Source organism: Leucopleurus acutus (assembly GCF_964270905.1).
Source record: "Leucopleurus acutus genome assembly, chromosome: 2".
In the NCBI taxonomy this organism is placed as follows: domain Eukaryota; kingdom Metazoa; phylum Chordata; class Mammalia; order Artiodactyla; family Delphinidae; genus Leucopleurus; species Leucopleurus acutus.
In genome coordinates, this window is record NC_139143.1 from 57,045,474 (window position 1) to 57,068,514 (window position 23,041).

At 54.3% G+C, this 23,041-nt stretch overlaps 1 protein-coding gene across 1 annotated transcript in view; it reads right to left on the reverse strand.

The window, feature by feature from the left end:
- KIAA1614 overlaps positions 1–17,039 on the reverse strand; it is a gene marked incomplete at both ends in the record, with an annotated part of 35,177 nt that extends 18,138 nt beyond the window's left edge. Inside the window, 4 exons of the mRNA XM_082832792.1 lie at positions 3,389–3,532; positions 13,594–13,657; positions 14,333–15,279; positions 16,993–17,039. Coding sequence (XP_082688918.1) covers positions 3,389–3,532; positions 13,594–13,657; positions 14,333–15,279; positions 16,993–17,039 — 1,202 coding nt within the window. The remainder of the gene's footprint in view (positions 1–3,388; positions 3,533–13,593; positions 13,658–14,332; positions 15,280–16,992) is intronic.
- Between the last annotated feature and the right edge of the window lie 6,002 nt (positions 17,040–23,041).

The following is a 23,041-nucleotide window of genomic DNA, read 5'->3' on the forward strand; positions in this document are numbered from 1 at the left end:
AGCCTCACTGAGCAGAGGCTCTGCCCCTGCTGCACAGGCAGGATGCCCTGGTCAGCCAGGCCCAGCCGGTGGAGGAAAGGCCCACTGGGAGATTCAGTACACGGGCTTAGACACAACAACCCCCTCCAAGCCCCAGAGGGCGATGCCCTGCTCTGCTGACAGGATGTGGGCTATACTTTCTGAGGAGGGAAAAATAAAGCTCAGCTTTCGAGGCAGTACATTCCTAATCTAATAAGGAAGTCCAGGTCCTGTCAGCCACATTACCAACCTTAACTTTTACATTCAAGATGGAGAATCGAGCCATCCTGGAATTCATGCCAAAGGTACAAACAATATTTTTGTTCTAAAAGAAGAAATGGAGAGATGCAGGAGAGCTTAATCACATAAGCTACCTTCAACTCAGTTACTGCCCAGAGGTCTCCACCAGTAGTGCTGGGACCAGTGCATAAATGTACGGTGAAGATTCTGGAGACAAGTACCGAGCGAATAAGGCACTAGAGCAGCAAGCAAACACCATACCTGCCGAGCTTCTCAATATTAGGCACAGCAGATGCCTCAACCATCCCTCTCGGAGAGGATTCTGTCTGCGCAGACTCTGGAGCTGAACGGCCTCCTTGGGAAGGTCGCTTGCTACGACAATGCTGTCCTAACCACACAAGCTCCATGCGGTCCTACGTGGCCACTACCTGACATAGGACAACAGCACTTACGGTGTCACCTTCCCAGGCCCTGCCTCTTGCTCATGTGTTCTGCCCTCCTGGGATTAGGAACACCAACATAGGTGTTCCCGTCCCCCAAATGGCAAGAGGTTGTGCTTCCAAGAGCTGCTCAATTTCTACACTGATTTGCTTCCAGAAAATGCGGCTGCTGCTTTCTACCTCTTCACCTCCTGGAAAAGCCAGTCTGTTCAGGATTGCCCCAGCTACCTCCAGCTAGACCCGAGATAAAGAAGACCTTCTGGAGACTGCTCTGCCTGCCCCACTCTTCCATCATTTTTCATCAGCCTGCTCTTTGGAAGGAGTGATGCCTATGGGCTCGGGGGGTGCACGAGGGGCTCCTGCATCTAATGAGGCCCCAGGCCTGTGTGGCACCTCCAAGTTAGCTCAGCATGTCTCTCCAGGGCGATCTGACAAGCATACCCTTTAGAAGCATTTGCAGCAAGCCATCTGGCATTGATTTTTCAGCTATACCCTCTGAGGATTCACCAGTGCTGCCAAGTCAAAGTAATTCTTTTCTGGACACAGCAGCTGCTAAAGTGGGTCACCTTGCATTTCAGTAGCATTTCTGCTGCTGGAGAAGAGCCTGGTGAAAGGGAACCTACTTTAAGCTTAGTGACTGGGGTTGTCGTGAGATGCTGACGTGATGTGGGGAAGAGGAAGTGTCCAAAGTACATTTACACCATCCAGTCTGTTTTGCAGATAGTCTTGCCTGTTTTGAGGCTCCCCAACTCCACCTAAGTACCTAAAGAAAGTGGAACCGGAGGTTTCCATGGAAGTCTAAGGCTCTGGGCCTCATATACATGCAGAGTAGAACAGTTAGGATGCTTCAGAGGAGCCACTCCCATTCCTAACTAGTGGCCTCCAGCCAGAGGGAGACAAGGTACAAAATGTGGAGATAAAGAGTAGCCTGTTTGGTACATCTTGCCAGGATTTAGGGTCTCCTGAGCCCCTCTCCCAGGGGTCACAGTGACACTGAACACAGAGGCAGGCTGCAGCCTTCTGCTCCTGCTGGAGTCATCTCAAAGGTGCCAGGAAGGTACTCAGCCTTTAACGAGAGGGCTCAGCATCCCCTCAAAGAGCACGCGATCCAGTTCCGCTGAGAATCCTCGCTGCCTCTAGTGCCCCCTGTGCCGTGGTCCTGCTGGGGCCTGGGGCACTTTGGCACAGGCTGGCGGCCTCATCGCAGGCCAGCTGCACCAGCAAATGCCACATGTAAGTGACTGCTTGGGATGCACTGTACAAGGAACAGGCACAATGACAGGGATGGGATGTCATGCAAGGAGTAGCCACATATGTGGCATGCTGGTCTGAACGTCCTTGAACTTGTACTTTTCCCATCTCTTCATCCCTAATGAGCTCAGCCTCCCTCATAGCTCCAGCATCGCGAAATCAGGGTAATGCCCAAATCCGCAGTTCTGACTTCTCTCCTCCTCTACGGCTCCTGTATCCAACCGCCTGATAAGCATCTCCAGTGGGTGTTCTATGGGCAACCCCTCCAAAGCCTGACCCTGCACCTAGGCTTCACCTCTCGGCTAGGGACCCACCAAACCTCCAGACACCAAGTCAGAACCCTGGGCTGCATCCTGGATGCCTCCCCTTCTCATGCTCCCCTCATCCAGTTGATTAAATGATTAACAGTCAGAGGTAACACTCGTATCGTACTCACTATATGCTGGGTGCTGTTCTAAACACTTTACATATATTAACTCACATAACCCTCACAACAACCCTGTTAGGATAGACACTCGTATGATTCCCATTTTGCAGATGAGGAAACTGAGGCACACAGACTTCCCTAAGAGCACACAGCTAGTAAGTGGCAGAGCCAGAATTCAGTGGTCTGGTTCCAGAGTCTTAACCGCTTCTCTGCTGCCTCATTAAGCCTGCTTGCTCTGTGTCCTGGCAATCTCTCACCTCCACACCCTGCCCCCATCACTGCTCACCAGGATCACGGTGCAGCCTCCTCACTGACCCTGAGTCCCCAGATCCAACCCATGCCTGCAGTCAGACCAGCTTTCCTGAAATGCAAATGTGATGGTGCTACCCACCTGCCTCAGATCCTTTGGTGGCTCCTAGCTATTACGGGAGGCATCCAAACTGTTCAGCAGGCCTGGAGGCCTCCATGACTGGCCTCCACCGAGCCTTCTGGCCTTCACACCGTGCACCCCCAGCATGTCCTCAGGCTCCAGCCTGGCCAAACTCCTGAGCATGGTGCTTCTGCTCAGTTTTTGCCCCCGGGATGCTCACCCCTGCCTCCCTCATCTGCCCTCATCTGAATATCTACGTCTCCTTCAAGCCCCAACTTACAAGCCACACCCTCCAGAGCCTCCCCTGTCCTTTCCAGCGGAGTTACAGTAGGCTTCCTGCCCTGCACACGCATCTTTCCTCTCCTACACCACCACCCACGGAACCGTATTGATCCGTGTGCCCGTCTTTTTCCCTGGAGACTGTGACCTCTGTCCTCCAGGGAGCTCGGATTATGTTCCATAACAGAACACGGGCAGGCCCTCAATGAAGGTGTGCTGACTGACTAGAATGAAAGCAATGCCTGACACAGGAAAAACTCACACAAAGACAGGAGGGAGGAGTGAGCAGCGGCATTATGGCTGGATCCCATCTCTTCTTCTGCCACAGCCCTCCCAGGCCAGTCTGAGCCGGGCCCCACTCACCGGCTGCCCTGGGCAAGGGTGGGCACAATATCGTGGCTGGCACGGACGGGCCGGGTCCTGGCCTTCATGCGGGCTCGCTGAAGCAGATGCTTGGCTTCCTCATGCCTGGGGCTCAGCACGGGCTCCGGCTTGGGACTAAAGGACCTGCAGGGTGGCACGTGGGCCAGAGCAGGTTGGGGAGGGATTAGAAGAAAATAACACGGATTAGGAGGGCTTTAACAGTGTCGAGCGTGGCTATGCCAGAAACAGCCCTGCGTGTGCAACCTTCCTTGTCCAGCTCCCACACGGAGGGCACCTAGCCTGGGGCCTGGGGCCTGGCCCTGAGGGACTCTGGATGGGACCAGGGAGCTGGCCCACCTTGGACATCTGCTCAGAGACCGGAGGCAGAGAGCCCAGGAGGATCTAGAAAAGGGTAGGGGAGTCTCCAGATTATTCTATTGTTCCTTCCCTGGGCAGACAGAGGGAGTTATCTTGGAGGAGGGGGAGAAAAGGGCCTGGGGTTGTCGGGCTGGGCTCGTGCCCAGCCAGCCAGATGGTCTTCACACGTGTCCCCTCCCTCTCTCCTTCTGTCTCTCTCTGCACCCACACGTACCCACTGGAGCTCCCACCGCACCATCCTGAGCTCCCACTGCAGACACAAGGAATCAGCGCTCTGCCCGTCACTGTGCTGCTCCTCTGAGGGAATGACATTTTCATAAGGCCTCAGTCCCAATCCCGACAGGCATCAGTCCCGGGCTGAGAGACATGAAGCTGGACCCACATTAAGTCAGCAGTGGCTTGGGTTCATAATAATAAAGGTCCTCTAGCAGTCCTCTCCGCCTCCCGCGTGTGCTGCCTCCTCCCCAGCCAGTCCAGAGCTGCAGAAAATGATAGCAGCTCTTTTTCAAAGCCACCTCCCAGACAATGACATGCAGCCAGCGCTGGACTCCCCCTGACCGGAGCCCACCTCCCCAGCCAGGCTGGCTGGGGACAGGTGCGCTCTCCACTTGACAGATGAGGGCTCCAGAGCACAGAGGAGCACCTGGTGCGTCGTCGCTCAAGGTCGGACATCGAGTGAAGCAGAGCAGGCGTCAGCCAGCCCCAGTGTCTCCACATCCCCCGTCCCCTCCCCGCCCCTGGTCCCAGAGCAGGCCGAGGCGGAGTGGCTTCCGCAGCCCCGTGGCTGCTCCTGTCCTCACTGCACATATGCTGGGCTGTCCTCACTAGGGGGGGGTCAGTAGAAAGAGGACCTGGGCAGGTAGAGGCTCAGCCCGGCCTGCATCTCAGACTGCAGCCCGCCAAATCCCATGCCTTACCCACTCCACGGGTCACCTGGAGAAAGGGGCCTTGTCTTGACAAGGGGAAGGTACCAAGTAGTTTCCTAGGTGACAGATGACAGAGATGTGAGTGGGAAATGGCACAACCCTGAGGTCTCCTTGGGACAACCTTAGACAAGCTCTGGGCAGTCCGTGATTTTTTTTTCCTTCTTTTTTCTTTTTTTCTCATTATTTGCACCTAATCCTGCAATTGGGGCCAAGATAAAAAATAAGAACTGCCAGAACAAAGGCACCATCTGTGCCTATGAACCCTGGCAGGGCCCAGGCGCAGTGCGGGAACCAGGAGGGCTTACGGCAGAGAATGAAAGTGAGTCTCCAGGCCTGCTGCCCTGTGAGGAGAGGCCTCCCTTTGCACGGCTTCCCGGGCAGGCAGGGCCTCCAACGCACGGCCGAGAGCAGCTGTGCTCCCCGAGGCTCCGGCTCCGCCAGCAGAGATAATGAGGTTACCAGCCCGGGGAGAGACGCATCTGCAGCCGCAGGCCTCTGGCTGCCAGCCCGCACGCTCAGAGCCTTCCGGTGACAGCTGTGGTTCCCCGGCTGTCGGAGGGCATTTGTCACAAGACCTGGTGGGCAGGCAGGAGGGCTCCAGGCAGCTGGCCAGATGCTGCCAAGATCGGCCTTCCCCCCAGGTTTTTAAACCATTTTCCAGCTTGGCTGTTTCCTTTCTGCTCCCTCTACTTGGAGCTGTTAATTTTTTTTTTTTTCCCATCAGCTGCCCTGCTTTGGTTCCTGGCAGACAAAGCTGGTTTCTCCACTGATTAGAAAAGCAGGGTTTTTTAGGCGCCTGGAGGCATCCATGCAGTAACAAACCGAGCAGGGAGGGGAGCAGCAGCTACCTTCACAGATGGCAGCCAGGGTCAGCGGGGCAGGCAGCTCCCGGTCACGGTGCACCCTGGAGAGGGCAGGCCCTGACAGCCCTGTGGCGGGAAGGGGGTCTTTCTCCCAAGCAGCAGGGGGCAGACAGGTGCAGCGCTGTGAGCCTGTCCCAGTCTAACTGCCCAGCCCCCATCACTGCATTGTCTTGGTCCACCCGAGGGCCAACAACCCTGCCCGGCAGACAGGTTCTGACTCCTGAGGAGAAGGGAGACTCTCCACTCTAATCCGACCACAGCCCTGGAGCCAACCCCTTCCCATCACGGACTATAACCCACCGTCCCAGCTGTCACAGTTCCTTTAGAGATTTCCTGGAAGGACTGGGGTGGTCCCTGTGTGGCTTGGCAAAGACAACTCCATCTGAGCACAGAGAGCTTTTGTCATGGCCATGAAAGCTCGCACATGGAGGGCTCATGAGCTCAGCGGGTGAGGCGCAGGGAGAAAGTGCCTGAGTGCTTCCCTCAGGCCTGTTTCCCCATCGGTAGACAGCGGGAGTTACACAGGGGACAGAACTCACATTGCCACCCTGTAAGCCAGGGCCTTTGGCCAGGTAGCCTGCCGTACCACAGGGTGGGGTGGGGGACCCTGACGTCCTCTGCGGGAGGTTCACAGATGTTTGGCCCTCAAGAAGCAGCAACACCTAAAAGGGCTACTGGCCGGGGACCACGGGACTTCCACGTGCGTATTCTGGCCCTTCCATCTGCCCCTCCAACCACCAGCATCCTAAGCTGCTCCCCAGGACAAAGGGCGGCATGCAGCCCCCTCCTGCTCTGGTCTCTCCACCTAAGCCCGTTTCCTAGCAGAGAGACAGGCTTAGCTCTGACTGCAGCTCCCCTCCCACCCAGGCACAGCCAGGTCAGGCTCTCCAGTCAGGACAACCACCATTGTCCCCCAGTCAGAGAGGTCAGGGGGACAGAGTGTCCTCCTTCTGCAGCCATCATAATCCTAGATTAAAATAATAAGCTCCAGCAAGTCCGGCTTTAACTCTTTCATCCCAGGAATATGAATTAGGGAAACAATTTGGAATGTAAAGAGATCTGACATTTCCCAGATTCCAGGATGCAGCAAGTAGAGGGAAAATATAGTGTACAGAACACATATAAGCCTTTCTGCCCGGCATTTGTGCCATTTTTGTATATTAGAAAGCTTTTTGATGACCAAGGATAGAGCGCTCCTGCTGTCACACTGTGTGCGGTTCCCCGAGTGAGGGGAATAGGAACGGTGGGCCCGGAACCGATTCTGGAACACGTGCTCCATGAAGGCAGGGGCCTGTCTGGGCTCATTACCACAGACACCTTCTTCCCAGGGCTGCGGGACACGGACAGGACAGAGCTGAGAGTGGTGGTTAGAAGCGTGGCTCTGGGGCAGCCTGCCCAGGTTCTAATTCTGGGCTGCCACTTACCAGCTGTGTCACCCTGGCAGGTCACTTAGGGGTTAAGGTTCAGCTTCCTCCTCTCCTAAACAGGGGCTCAGTTGTTAAGTGAGACTGATCCCCTTATAAGAGCTGAGCACAGAGCCAGGAACTTGGTGAGATTCCATCGATATTAGCATTTATTATTACTGCTTTTACTATTTGCAGCATTATTTTGTTAAGTTACTCTCACCCCCTTACTGAGCAAAGGATGGAATCCCTGAACACGAACTAAAATCACCTGCCGAAGAGATCCCCTTTTTGTCTGCCAGAAAGGCGTGTTTAGAAGAGACAGGCCATCTTAAAGCTAGAGAGGGTTTGGTGGGTTTTGTTCTAGACCTTCAGAGCCCTTAGCAGGACTCCACAGAAGAGGCAATTTCCATAGAATGGGGAATGGGAGGAGGCTGTTTGGTAGCGGAGGGACACTGCTGCCCAGATAATAAATAGGCGCTTCTCTCAACAGAGAAGGAAGAGCTGTTTAAGAATGGCATATACCTGGACAAAACTCTAATTCGAAAAGATACATGCACCCCTATGTTCACAGCAGCGCTATGCACAACAGCCAAGACATGGAAACAAGCTAAGTGTCCATCGACAGACGAATAGCTAAAGAAGATGTGGTACATATATACAATGGAATACTACTCAGCCATAAAAAAGAATGAAGTAATGCCATTTGCAGCAACATGGATGCAACCAGAGATTATCATACCAAATGAAGTAAGTCAGAAAGAGAAAGACAAATACCATATGATATCACTTATATGTGGAATCTAAAATATGACACAAATGAACTTATCTACAAAACAGAAATAGACTTACAGACATAGAGAACAGACTTGTGGTTGCCAATGGGGAAGGGGGGTGGGGGAGGAAAGGATTGGGAGTTTTGGATTAGCAGATGCAAACTATCGATATTATATACAAAATGGATAAACAACAAGATCCAACTATATAGCACAGGGAACTATAGTCAATATCCTGTGATAAACCATAATGGAAAAGAATATGAAAAAGAATATGTATAACTGAATCACTTTGCTGTACAGCAGAAATTAACACAACATTATAAATCAACTATACTTCAATAAAATAAATTTTTCAAAAAAAGAATGGCTGCTGTGGGATACGCCTCATTGAACACCTTTGAAAAGATCTGGGTGGAGGTGTGCAGAGCTTCCCTAGGACGTCGACTCCTTACAGAGAGAGCAAAAAGGCTCTGTCCTTGCCTTCCTGAAGAAGGAGGACAAAAAAATCCTTGTGGGCTGTCGCTCTGCTAGCACTGCATGTGTGGAGGCAGGTGACCAAGACACCCCCATCTAGGGGGGACAGTTGCCTGCTCCACTCTGGAGGCCATGGAGGAGGGCTTCCTCTTCTTGAATTTCAGCCCAACTCCTCAAAGACGAATGGTCTTGAGCAAATTAACTTTCTTGAGCCCCTTTATTCACAAAGATCGGTACCATAATGCAATTTTCCTGTGTGGGGTGTACGTGAGTGTGACAATGACATGCATGGCGATTGCAGGCAGCACTAGCTGTGAGGTAGGGCTTGAAGTGTTAGCATCCTTCCTTCTCCACCAGGACTTAGCACCCTAGATACTTCAGGAACACGGTACGTAGTTGAAAACACTGGTGAGTGGTTAAACGAAACTTTTTTCTTTTTAGTTGTAGTCTTGGCAGGTTTGGGAGGGGCGAGGGGTTCCCTCTAGTTTCCCTTTGCGTCTGTATATCTGAGTTGGTGGGCAGGATGGGGAGTGGCGGGGGGTATGCAGGACGGACAGGGGCTTGGCTAGTCTTCATTACACCCTTGCCCGGGGGAGTCCTCAGTTACAGCCCTGCAAATCCTGGGGAGATGCAGGAGAGTTTCTTCTCCCAAGCTCACCCCCAGGGCTCCTCATGACCCCCTGGGACTAGGACCAGAAGATCCAGAACCCAACCAGGGAGCCAGAATGATCTCCAGATCCCCTCACCAGGCTACCCGTGTACCAGGCCACGGCACACAGCAACGTCCCAGCACTGCCAGAAGACAGGGTCATCCTACTGGAGGGAGTGGATGTGGCAGGAGGGAGACAGCGAACGTCCCTCCATTCCCTACTGCCTTACCTAAAACCTAAATTCCAAGGCTCTCCATCAGTGGCCTCAGCCCACATTTCCACCCTGTGTCCTGATAGCATCTTCCATGCAACCCACCTCACACCTCTTCCATGCACTTCTGCAAGCCTTACCCATCTGGAATGTTGTCTCCTGGCTCCACCCAGATCCTGTCAAGCTCACAGGGGTGTCCAGCCCTTGGTGAGCCCTCACTTACACCCATGCATGCATGCTTCTGCCAAACATTTTCTGAGTGCCTGTTCCGTGCTGATACTCGGCAGGTACTGGGTCCCAGAAATAAGAACAGCATGGTCTTTGGCCCTAAGGAACTCCAGAAGGAGATTCACCAGCAACAGCTATGGCCAAAGCTGATGTAAGCAGAGTGGGCAGTGAGGGCAAAATGGGAATTCCTTCTGAAATTACACACAGTAGTAGGGCCACAGGAGAGTCTTCCAAAATGCTAGGTAATAAATTAAGTTTTAAAAGCCCAAGATTTTCTCACAGCTGTGGGCCTGACCACTTGAGTCACAGGCCAGGCCTCTGAGATTCTTGAGGGTTCCCTGTCTGCCCCCTTCTTTAAACTGGAGTCTGCAAACAGCTTTGGAGCAGGGAGTTTTGACCACTAGCCATCTCAACAGGGGCCTGAAAATTGGGACCCACCAAAGTCTGAGTTGCTGCCGGCTGGCACCCTGTTCCTTCTTTTCTTGTGACGAGGTGTGTACACAGAGACTGGGCTCCCCGCTATGAGCCTCAGTTTCTGTATCTGTTGATAGAAATGGGCACGATTCCACCACGGGGATGGGGGGAAATCAACAACCTAGGAAATCCTCTGAGCTTCCTTCATCATTACAGCACAAGTGAAACAACCCCAGAGACCCTCTCCATTTATCCCACAGCGGAGCAGTAGTTAAAGTCCCTGCAGACACACTTCAGGATCTGGGCCCCCCAAGATCACACACATGGAAGGCCCTGATCTGAAGCAGAGTGGGCCTGGGTCACATAGCACGGCCTCTCCAATGAGACTGCCAAGGAAGGCCCTGGGCCTCAGGATGCATGCAGCAGCCCAAGGCTGAGTGCCTTTTTGTAAAAAGCTGACTCCCTTTCATTGCGGGGCCTGGGGCGAGCATTGTACTGACTGCTGCTGCTCCTCTGGTTCCACGTACTTTTTGCACAAGCGGGGCAATCTGTAATCCTGATACGCCCTCTCAGAGCCTCAAGACAGGGGAGAGGCCAAGTGGATCCTGGCCATTTTACAGAGAGCAGGGACGGGACACCATGGGCTGCTAAGAACGGATGAGGGCAGAGCCAGTCCTGAGCAGAGGATCCTTCACTTCCCCCCCACCCCCCATCTCTAATAAGTCCAGTGCCCAGACACGGCCATGAGCAAGGTCGCTGACAGCACTGACCCCGCTGGCCACCTCTGAAGTGCTTACATCTCACCTCATCCGCTCCCCACCCCCAGTCAATCCCATTTCCTGAATCATGTCAACAGTGACTTAGGAGAGAAACGAGCTTATCCCATGGAACCTGCCATTCACCCTTCTTTGTCTATACTTGAGAATACCAGGCTGGGGGAGGCCGAGGATCCCCGGATCCCTAACCCAAGGCATGGCCTGTGGGGACAGCTTGTGGCAGTGCTGCTTCATGGTTAGGGCACAGCGCTTGGCACCGAGCAGCTTTGACTGTGGACCCTGACTCCAAAACTTAACAGCTGTATGACTGGGCAAGTCATTTAGCCTCCCCCCAGAGGGGTCTCTGTCAGTGAAACAGGAACAATCCATAGGGTTCGCTATCAGGATAAAGTGAGGATGTGGTGCAGCACAAGGTCTGGGAACTGAGTGTCAGCATGGTCTTCTGGAGGGAAGGACCATCAGGTTGCTCCGGTCCTCTGGGACGGAGTCTCCTCTTGCCCCTCAGTAGAGGGGACAACCATTTGGTCCTGGGGCATTTCTGGTGTTCCCTCGGCATCTCAGGGGTCTCGTCTCCACGGTCGACTCTCCCTGTGACCACTGCAATGAGCTGGGCCAGCCCCCCAGTCAGACAGTGACTACTGTCTTGGTCTCTGCTGTCACCATCATTTCAGGGCTTCTTGTCTTATCACCATGCAGAGCAGTAACAATTGAGGACATAATTAAATACGTGTTGGGTTAACTTGGTCACGGGGGTTATCTGGTTGCAACACTGAACTACACTGATGCTAAGTTTGACTGGGTACGAAACCGGACCTTTTATGCCTCAAACACTGAGAAGATCTGAGGGGCTCACTGCCCGAGCACGTCCTGACTGATGTCCTGGCCCCTTCAGGATGGCCATCATGATGGTGACCACAGTCTCAGAGTCTACACTGCCCAGTGTCTTCAGCCCCTCAGTACACAAAGCCCCAGGACCCTGGTCCCATGTGGCCAGGGGTAAGGAGCTGAGGGAAGTGTGCCTTATTCCAAAGGTCTCTCGGGGAGTTCAGCTATACAGAAGGAGCATCAATAAATCCATCCTGCTTAGGGGAGAGATGGAGCCTGCAGTGTCTTAGGGACCACTTTAGTATCTGACCAAGAGACTCAGGAATAGAACCAAATGAGGAGCCCTGTCCCAGGAGGGCTCTACACATGGCTGACCTTTCTCCCATCCTTGAACTAGGATGTGTAGAGCCCTCCTGGGACAGGGCTCCTCATTTGGCTCTAGAGGTATGCTCTCTGGCCCTTCAGCCTGGGTATCTACTCAGCAGGGGCCTGAGTATAGATCACCAATAAAGGTCCGTGGGGCACTGTGAATGAATGACCTTCCAAACAAGCCAGAAGACAGTTTTTCCCATGCCAACTCTAGGCCCGGATATACGCTGGGCAGCAACCTCATTCCACACACACATTCTCTCCCTTCATACATAGACATGTGAGATCATCATACAATACACATAAGCACACACCTACACATCCTACGCTGACACCCACATACCTTATCCAAACCCTAACCTGCTGCAGATGGTCTGGAAGGTGAAACAATAGTCCAGAAATCCCTACCCTGAGGATTCTACACAAATGCCATCTCCTCGCAGGACTGGGGGAAAGTCCCTCCCAACCCCATGGTTGAGGTTCTTTTCCTTTTAAGATGCGTGTTTTTATTATTTGTTATCCAACATGTGAGTCAGGACCTTTGGCTTCTCCTTTCAATAGTGACCTCTGGACAAATCTCCCATGGCCATCTTGCAGCTGAGACTTCCTCCCCCTGGCCCAGGTAAGAAAGGGTGGGAGTGGTGGGGGAGGAGCAGCGGCAGAAGAAGAGGCCCCACCTCCTCTGGGGACAAGGTCTGTGGGCCCAGGCTGCATCCTTTACGGCCCCCCAGGGAAGGACGAGGGGACAGGGCGGGGGCCAGGGTGTCGCTGAGGACCACAGTCACACCCCTCCACATCGCGGCCGGGCTAGGAGGGGATATGAGGAGAGGCTGACCGTGGCGGCCGTGGAGGCGGGAAGAGACCCCTGGCAGGAGGGGGGCAGGCACGACTCCAAATTATAAATAACGAGGGAGGAAGGAGACAGAGAGCCCCCTCTCCACCAGGCCCTCAGCTGACGCCACTGAGAAGGCCAGTGGCCAGGCAGAGGCTGAACCCCCTGAACCTGGGCAGCCCTCGCTTTGTGAAAGCAGGACTAGGGGGCCCTGTCCACATGTTCTGAAGGGGAGGGAGGTCGATAAGTGGAATTTATCAGGCAGGGAGGGGCCTGATAATGGAGAAGTGACACTGCTGACCTTTGCCCTCAGCAGAAACCACGAGACCCTCAGGAGGGTGACGTCGATGCACGGCTGAGGAAATGGGGCCGCTCCCAGCTCCGGGACCTCTCTCAGCTTCACGTGCCAGGTGCGCAGCGAAGACTGAGGAGGAGGCCGAGGCCTGGGCAGCCACCAGCTCAGGCCCACAGATGGCTCCTCACCCCGCCCGGAGGGTAGTCTTCTCACCTGCCTGGTCGGGACACTGCCCCAGCCCCATCCCAGGCCCAGTTTCCCAGAGACATTCGTGGAGGGGCTAGAGCGAAGTCAGGGAGGCTGGGGGCAGTGAAGGCCTTTACACAGCCCAACACACCCCTTGATTGGGAAAGGAACTGGCGGAGTAAAAGCCTTGCATTCGGATATTTTCCCTAAGGATTTTCACGTCCATTATCTTGTGTTCAGCCTCACAACGGTCCTGAGAAGTATCAATACATCACACAAGTATTATTTGGCCCACTTTAAATATAAAGAGACAGAGGCTGGGGCAGGGAAATGAGTCCCAAGTCGCAGAGCAGGTCGTTTGCAAAGTACTCTTCACTGTGCTCCGTGCCCCATGGTTTTGCACAAGTAGCAGCGGCACAGCCTGGGCCACGGGGGTGGCTGGTGCCTTCTAAGAGGTCTCCGGGAGGAGCCATGGCCACCTGTGCTGCAGGGTTTGCCTGCCCTCTCGCTGCTCTCCTGATGCTGTGTAAATGAAGGTACAGGGACAACTGCCAGGAGGGAGGGAGGGACAGAAGATGTGCGCTCTGAGATCTTACCTGCTCTGGTCAGCGTCCTGCAGGGAGATGCCGGAGTCCCAGTCCACGTCCCCTGCTAGTCGCTCTAGGACCCAGAACAGAAGCAGAGATCAGGGCAGAGCCAGAAACTGGGCTCTTAGCTGCCACTTGAGAAACATGGAGGAGAAAGTTTTCTCCAGAAGCCATTTACTCCCCAGATGACTCCGACCCCCGAGGAGGAGGCATAGCCTGTCGTGGTGACTGCTGGTGGGCACTGTCATGCATGAGCTGAGGGGTGCCCCAGGGTCCCCTCAGGTGCTGGGTGAGGGAAGAAGGAAGGGAAAAAGCTGCCTCCGAGGGCTGAACGCTGAGCTCAGACTGACAGGACGCTAAACCTGTTTGTGGAGAATGGCTCCTACCAAGAGGACAGTGAGGTCTACTGTGGGGTGAGGATGTGTCATCTGAGGGAGGTGCAAAAAGCTACTCTACAAAGAAAGAGCTACAAGCCACAGGGAAGAAATTGTGGTAGCCTCCACCCCAAGGATAGAGGATGGCCTCCCATCGGTCTGGGGGATGTGGGGGGGCTTTAGCAGATGGGGCTGAGGTGGTAAAGAATCTCTGTCAAAGCCAAGACTAAGCGGACATCCTGATGAATTTGGTGACAGCCAGCCATGCTCTCCCCCTTTCCTGCCCCACCCTTCCACGGTAACCCCCTTCCCCCTCTCCTTCTCCTGGACTCCCTCCTGTGCCTCCAACACCACACCCACAGAGCGGGCCTTACCTGGCACAGCTCTGTCCCGGGATGAAGTCCAGGCTGGGCTTCCCACCTTGGAGGGGCCCTGCCCCCCAACACTTAGCATCTCCTGCAGCAGAAGGCGGTTCCTCTCCACGCGGTCAGACAGGGACAAGGTGCTGCCCCCGGTGCCCAAGGCCCCCAGGTCTCCAGCTCTCCAGAGCTCCCCCAGCAGGGCTGGCCTGGGGACGAAGTCCTCCTCGGACGTCAGAGACAAGCTGTCCAGGTCTTCCTGTGTGATGAGACCATCCTGCATGGGGTATGACCTTCCTTTCCTCAGGCTGGGCCTGTGGGTGGTTTTGTTACAAGGACCAGAGCCCTCAGGCTGGCTTGGAGTGACTCTGTGCTTGGGGCTCTCTTGCAAAGAGCTGGGCCCTGGCGGCACAGCCCTGTTGTGGTCAGGCAGTGTCCGTACTGCTTCTGGAGGCCACGGGCTCCTCCTGTTCCAGCTCTGGAGCCCAGACGCAGGCGACCTGGGAGGCCCGGGGGCCCCGTTCCTGGCAGACTCCTCCTCAGTGACGCTGCTGTCCAGCAGCCCATCGTTTGGGTTCTGAGCATGATGGACCACCACGGCATCAGGTAGGGAAGACCCCTCTGATGGAGTCCTGGTTCCACCCACCTTGACTCGTCTGCATTTGGGTTTCTTGAGGGATGGCCGCTCGTGAGAAGTGAGGCAAGGGCTTGCCCCCTGTTTGCCTGCTGTCATCTTCTCCTTCAGGGCCCTCACCTTGGACTCCAGCACAGAGGGGCCTTGGACCTGTATCCCCTGTGCCCCAGGAGGCTGGGGGGCCATCAGGCTGGGTGTTCTGTCTTCTCGAGGACAGGGCCAGTGTCTTGGGAAGTGTCCATTCTCCGGCTGTGGCTCAGGGCCACTTCTCTCCACAGCTGAGGTCACCTCCATGGAGCTAGCTGTTCTGCTCCCTATTTTGGGTCCTCTGGAGGAGAAAACAGACAGAGTTCCTTAGACCCAGCACCTGGCTAGCTCCAACAACCTCCTGGGTCCCCAAAGTGCCTTGGGATAGAGCCCTGTCCAGAGAAAAATAACGTGGGGTTAGAGCAGGGGATGCCCCCTAGACAATGTGAAAGCACCTCGAAGAGTACAAGTCATTGGACGGTACACATAAGTTATTACTGAGTTTTTTCTTCCAAGTCTAAGTAGTGTTCTCATTTTTCTACCCCCATTTTACATGTGGGGCACAGTGGAGAGTCAAACAACAACCAGTCTTCTGCCCAATGTGGACCAGAGTGAAATGGGGGCCAGATTTCCCAAGCCCTGGCCTCTTGCTTTCCTGGTAGGTGTCAGGCCTCAGAGGAGGATGGCAACACCTGCTAAGGGCCAACAAGCTCTTCCCTTTCCAAGGGGAGCCAATGCAGAGGATGGACTTCAGGAAGATACCACCCAGGATCTGACCCTCTGGCAGAAGGGGCCCCCTGTGCTCAAACCACAGGAGCGCAGCATGGGGCTGTGCCCACAGGGCGGCCAGGATCAGGCAGCAATGCCTATCAGCATCTGCTCTGTGTCAGGCAGGCCTGCAAGCACTTTCAGACATGCTCCCGCAAATAATCCTCACGCAGTTCTGCCAGAACAGGATTATTATCCTCATTTTTACAGACAGAGAAACTGAGGCACAGAGAGATTAGGTGACACGGGAGCTAAGGGAGGCCCAGTTGGGAACGCAAAGCTTCTCCTCCCAAGGCCAGGGCTCTTCCAAAGCACTCAGTGGCCGTGTAACCCCATTCCCCTACTCCTATGAGGATATTGGTCTAGACAGGGTAAGTGACTTGCCCAAATTACACAGCCCCTTGGTGGCACGGTTGATGTCAATGTCTTCAGAGGGAACGAAAGTGAGCACAGAGATTTTACTCACCAAGTTGTTCTGTGCACACATACATGCCACAATGTCTTAATATTTATCCTGCTCTCTGAGAACATGCTCCGTCTCCATCATACATCTAGATATGTCCCACTTGAAGTAAACTGCATGTATTTACATAAATACATGCATCCATATTGACACAAATTACAAACAAGAAGTTATTCACCTCATATATTGACCAACGATTCACCACAGAATTCTCTTAAATGCAAGTCCCTCTATAGTCACTTACTACAATTCAATTTTTACATTTCAGGAATATACATATTTCACCAAGCAAAATACACACACAGTGTGTATGTTACCTCAGTTTTAAGCCTGTGAAGTTTAAGGCCTATCTTTGCGAGGAAGGGATCATTTACTACACCAGTTAATCTAGAAGTTACCAGCTTTGTCTTGGCAGCCCGGCCACCCGTTCCTCTCTTCTAAGGTTCAATCCAGAAAGCAGGGGACGTGAAGGTAACGGGAGCAATTTCAGTCACATTACAATAACTTTCTTTCGGGTAAATTCGAACAGCATTCCAGAGATCATCCATCTCCGGAGACCTGGAAGGATGCGACCTTCCCCTGGGGAACAGTGGGTATCGACTTGTGCGGCTCGGCACCGCCGAAGTCTACGGCCCAAGTGCTGTCTGTACTTCTCTAAGCCGGAGACGCTGAAATGAAGACGGACGTGACGGACGGGCCTCCCCTGCGACCCTCCCTTCCCGCTCCCCACTGGCGGTCCCGCCACCCCCGGCCCGCCCGTCGCCTCGCCTCCTCCGTACTCACTGAAGGCTGCCGCCGGCAGGTCGGGCCGCCACCTCCATCCCTTCCATCCCCGGCGAGGCCGGGGGCTCCTCTCCCCCCCTCTCCCTCCCGGGCCCGCTTCGGGGGCCGGGGGCGCGCGGGCTCGGCCGGGGCTCCGAGAGTGCGGCCCGCAGGCCTCGGCCCTCGGGGCGCTCCCGGCTCGTCTCCCGGCTCTGCGGGCCGCCCCGGGGCTCCGAGTGGGGTCGGGCCGGAGCAGCCGACCCGCGGGCCGCGGCCTCCCTCCGGGTCCGGGGAGGGGACGCGGGTCGGGCGGGGAGGAAGCGGCATGGGCTGTTAGCTCATGGTTCGGCCACGAAGGGGAGAGAGGCCAAGCCCGGCGCCTTCCCGGCCGGGACGGGAAGAGGGAGCGGGAGAGCAGAAAGGAGGGGCGGCGGAAGGGGCTAGAGGAGCGGCCCTGGCCCCCACCCCGCCCCGCCGCCCTCCGCGCTCGCCGCGGTCCCGGTCCCGGCCGCCCGCGCCCTGCGGAGCTGCCCCTCCCGGCGGCGGCGAGCGATGCCCTCCAGACGTCTAAGCGGCAAGCACGCCCGCGAGTTTGGGGACTCGGACGGGGCGGGGGCTGCCTTCCGGGCCGCCGGACCTAACCTCTCGCGGCCCGGGTAGCCCAGTCCGCCTGGCGAGCGCCCGCAGCCGAGGCTTCTGGGAGAGTGCGGCCGTGGGACGCGGCTCCACGCGAGCCAAAGCTGCGGAAACACCACTTTCTCCCAGAGCTTCGCGGGAAGCAGTGTAACCCTACACCCGGGGCGTGGGGAGGAGGCTCGGCTGTGGGCTGTCTGGGTGGAAGCTGAGGAATGCCCTTTGTTTAGACAACTTTTCCGGAGGAGTCGCCCTCTCCGAGGGGCCGTCTCCTTGGAGGTCAAGGTCATTTGTTTCCGCTTTCCAGCGGCGCGATGGGACTCGTAGTGGACGAGAGTTCCCTCATCCTGTCCTGCTTAGGGGAGAGCCAGGTGCCTGCACTGGCAGTCGCCTTGAATGGGGACCGATTCTCGGGGGTTCTGGGCACTCCTGAAGATCCCTTGTCACTTTTTCCAGACCTGGGATGAAGTAGCTGCAAAGGACTTTACCAGCAGCTGTGGCCCCAACCAATTGGGCTTGCTTTCTCTTTCCGCCCAGAGGGAGGGGACAGGTCCCCAACTATATCCAAACCTATTTTTCCACAACAAACGGGAAACAGTAAGAGAATTAGGACCCAGGAGGTTCCGGAAATCTCTACAAAGGAAAAGTGCTGATCGTTTCCTTCTGCCAACAAGCTTCACTCTCAAGCGCGGTTGCTATTTGCACTGAGGCACTACAGTCACCATCTAGATGACAGACCTGCAACAGTAAGGACCACATGGTGCTCTAACTGCTGCGCAGAGCCAGGAAGGGTGGCAGGGAAGGATGGTAAGGAGGCCTGCCCTTAAGTGAGTAGGAGTTACCCTGCAGAAGAGGGGGAAGGGGGCATCTGGGCAGGGCAAAAGCATACAGGTCTGAGAGCAGCTGTTTGGGGAGCTGTGGGTGGACTAACCTTGGGCTAATTTAGGAACCGGGGAGATTATCTAGGGCAAACCCCCTTGTTACAGAACAGGCCCAAGGTCACACAGCTCTGGGACAGGTGGTCTCCAGAGTCGTGGGTAGTGCTCTTGCAGTTAACATATTCCCAGAGGAAGCGGTCCCTCCAACAGGGCATTTACCATTCTGTGCTTGTTAGTACTGATCACTTCATAATACAGTAACTGGTACCATTTATGGAGGGCGCCCTGTGCACCTGGCATCGGGTTAAGCGCCTTACATTCCTTGTCTCACACTGCAGCCTTAAGAGATGGGTACTGTTTACTGTCTCCTTTCTACAAATGAGGAAACTGAGTTAGGTGATCTGCCCAAGGTCACAGAGCTAATAAGTCCAAGACCCTCACATTAACCACACAGTACAGTGCTGTTGCCAGCATTCTGCGTGTTCAACATGGAAAGATTCCGTTTAAAGAAGTAAAACTAATTGTGAAGTGCTGTGATAGTCAAATTATGTTGCCATGATGGTCTGGCCCTTACATTTCTGGATCCTTTCTGCCTTCCTATTCTGCCATCCCAGGTAAAATCCTGTAAACCTCAAAAGACTCCTTCTTCCCCTCCATATGCCATGTCAACCCTACCAACAACGATACTATTACTATTATTGGGGACCTCCTATGAGGGAAGGCATTCTAGGTAGGACCTTTTAGATCTTTACAACAACCCTGCAAAGTAGGTATGGTGTATCCTCACTTTAGGAATATGGAAATCGGGGTACAGGGAGGTTAAGGAACTTGCCCAAGGCCACACAGCTAGTATAGCCAGAGTCTGAACCCAGTTCTGTCTGGGTCCAAGACCTTCTGCCTTGCTTCCTCCTTTCATAGACGCAACTTTGGAGCTCAGCCTCTTAGAGGTTCCAGCTCCAGGACTCCGGCTCCCACCCCTCCCCCAGACGTTAATGATCTGTTAGGCAAGTTTCTGAAAGTTCTAGCAAGGGCTTAATATTTAAAGGAGACCTGCCCTCCACCTTTTAAGATGCAAATAATCACCTTCAATTTACTCATTAAGTTTGTTATTTTGCACTTAACAGGGGGATGGGGTGTCATAGCTATACAGAGGCACCTGTCCTAAAAACACCAATAAGCAAATCCTTAGAATGCTCTTAAATTATCATGGCATTCACATGTCTGAGGGCACTTCTCATTCATCTGGTTTCTATTTGGTTCAGCAAATATCTCTTGAGCTCCTACTATGTGCCAGGCACTGGGGAGACAAAATGTAGTACCACAGACCCTGCCCTTGAGGAATTTCCGGTCAAGGTGGAGTGGGGGAGGGGCAGGTGCTTAAACTTACTGTGTAAGTGGTCCCATCAAGGTTAGCATAGCGTAGAGGTGTGGGTCGTTCACAGGAATAGCAAGATTGAGATGTGTGTTGGGTGGGACGGGAGGTATCACGGAGAGCTGAGTCTTGCAGCATGAGCAGGAATTAGCCAGACAGAGGGGGAAGGGTGGGAGAGGCACGTCAGAGGGGGGGATTAGCATAAACACAGGCACTGAGGTGTGAAACTGCCTGGTTTAAGCGTTAAGTGTAAAAGTTAATCTGGGAAAGTCTGGGGCTGGGGTGAGGCTGCAGCGCAGGGCTTGCGCTGGCCCCTGGTTGAGGGCCTCTAGGCCCGGGATGAGGAGTTTGGACCCCGTCCTTTGAGGTGGGAGTCCCTAGAGGGTGGTCTGCATCAGGCCTTAGCCTTGAGCATGGCGCGTTTCTGGGCTGGGGAACTGCCTTATTTCCTTGTGTATCAGACACTTTCATTACCAACCTTTGGAGAGAAATCTAGGAGGAACATGAATATATAGTAAATAGCAATCATGTAGTCCCCTTCCTCCATTTGAATCACCTAGGGAAACCCACCATCCCAGGAAGCCTCCTTCCCCTGAGCCTGGATGAAAAAACAAGCCTCACTCCTCCTCTCCACCCTCCCCCAGTGTGCTCTGAACACTCAGCTTGAATAAGGAGCCTTGTGGGATGTGGAAATAGGGTTTCACTTAGGATGGAGGGAAAGGATGAAACAGTCCTTTGAGGTCAGTGCGTTAGAGCAGGTTGGGTGGGAATGGATGGGAGGGATGCCTCTGCCATCCCTCCACTGTACTGCCTGAAGGACCTTGTCCAGCTGGAAAGCAGAATTTCCTGGTCGCTCCTGTCCTGGTCATGGGGCACGTGGTCGGAGGAGCACTCAGGCAACTGATCCTGGCAGCGACTCCTGGGGACACTGTTCACTGCCCAGGGCCTCCCCTCGGGCCCTCATAACTTCCTTCCAGCAGAGGCTCAAGAGAGTGTCGGGACTGGTCTCCCATGTGCCTGCCTCTCCCCTGCTTGGAACCCTCCCACTATTTCCCAAGGTTTAATCTGACCGGTGTCTGTGTAGACTCTCCTGGGACTCTGCTCGAAAGGCTGTTGCTCAGGTCTCACCCTTGAAGATTCTGATTCCTTAGCTGGAGTTAGGCCAGGACTCTGTTTCCTAATAAGCTTCCCAGGTGATTTTGAGGCCCAGTTTCAAGAAGCCCAAGTCGTCAGGTTAAAAGTCAAACTCCTTCTTATGGCACAGGGGTCCCTCCAGCCTCACTCTCACTACCCCGACAGCCTGTCCTGCACACCCACCATATTGAATTGCTTCTAGTTCCCCCGACTGGCCACAATGGTTCACATCTCCTCACCTTTGCCCGTCTTTCCTTCAGCCTGAAAAACACTGCTTCACTCCACACACATATACATCCCATCCCAACTTGGATGTCTCCTCCTAGACCTTCCACACTCAGCTCAAATGTCGCCCCTTCAGGGACACCTTCCCAGCATCCTCTGCAGTCCTCCCAACCTGGGTTAGGGCATCCTGGGCCCGCTTCTGCCAAAGCACTTATCACACTGAGTTGTCAACATCTGACACGTCACAGAGTGCTTCCTGATCCACATGCGCGTTCCTGGCCCCAACACGTGTCCGGCACATAAAAGCTATTGACTAGATGCCACGTGGTTAAATGAAAGAAAAAATCCCTATCAGGTAAGGATGCCTAAGAGGAGAAGAGGGGGCCACTGCTGGTAAGAGGATTTCAAAGGATTTGGTTCATTCCCTCAGTATGGCCCATCCTGCCCCAGGGCCTGTGAGAAAGTCGGTCACTGGCAGGGCGAGGACCGGCATCTGGGCTTCCTGATGACTGCCATTTACGCCTGATGCTCAGGCCTCCTTGCACCTGCCCCTCCTCTCTTTCCCCAAAATGGCCATTGATCACAGACAGTGGCGTGGACCTTACACTTCAATTCTGAATGAGCCTGGAAACTTGGAGATAAAATAGCTCTCAGAAGAAGAAATAGATGGGGAAGGGGAGAGGAGAAAATAACAAGAGAGAAGCATGCAAAAATATGTTGAGAGAAGACAGCAGGTACATAACAGTCAGGCAACACAACCACTGGGCACCTCCAGAGAGCAGCCACTCAGTTTTCTAGTCATGCCGCTCTGCACATGCCAACACACAAGTGTGAATACACGTATGCCATGCTGTCCTTTGCCACACGTGCCTGAATTGACTAAGACCCAAGAAAGACAAAGGCGTGGTTCCTACCTGGTCAGGGTCAGCCCGCACTGCTCCCCCAGGCGGGCAGGCGGGGGGCTGCTGGGATGGGACAGGACCTTCCCTGGAGAGACGGACTCCAGACTTCACTGCCCTTGAGGGCCACTCTGAGTCTGCTGGGCGTCTGTTCCCATGTGAGCCCGAACTGTAGCTTTTCATTTCATAATCCTAATCACAAGGAAATGACTGGGCTTAGGCAAATATTTTAAAACTCTCCCTCCCACTCTCCCATGCCTGGCCTGTGGGAGGCCGTCATCAGTATAAGGAGAGGACACCTAGCTTTCACCTGTCTGTCAATAATCACGGTCATCTTGGCCAAGTCAATTTTCTCATTAACTAAATGAGAGCAGATGCAGGGAGAAAGGTATTGGAGGTTGACTGAGAGCTGGAGTCATGTTTGTGACAGTTTTTGATCTTGAGAAAAGACAGAAAATGCTCAGTACTATTCAATAACTGGATTAAGACATACGAGAGTCTATGAAAGCCTCGGGGAGCCCTTTCTAGCCCCCGGCTGTGCAACACCTCGTCCTGCAGGGGTTCTTGCCTCGCCATTCCCTCCTGCCCCCACGAGCCTGGCAGGTTTTGCTCCGGACACAAACGAGCCTCAGAAGCAGCCTCTCTCTGAGCAAATTCCCTCCACTTCCGGGGGCCATTGGAAAGGTTTTTTCCTGGGTTAAATATGTGGTGGGCGAGGTATAGAGGAAAAGACCCCAATTTGAAAAGTTCAGGATTAGTCTCTGGCAACCTGGGTTCAGCTCTGGCGGGACCAAGTCTACTTGTGGGTCCAAGGACTGGTCACTCCGAGGAGTTCAGTTTCTTCATCTGGAAATGCTGGGCTGGACTAACAGGTCCCAAACTAAGCTTCTCAGAACCCCAGGGCCCTGTGGGGTATGAGTAGGTCTCCT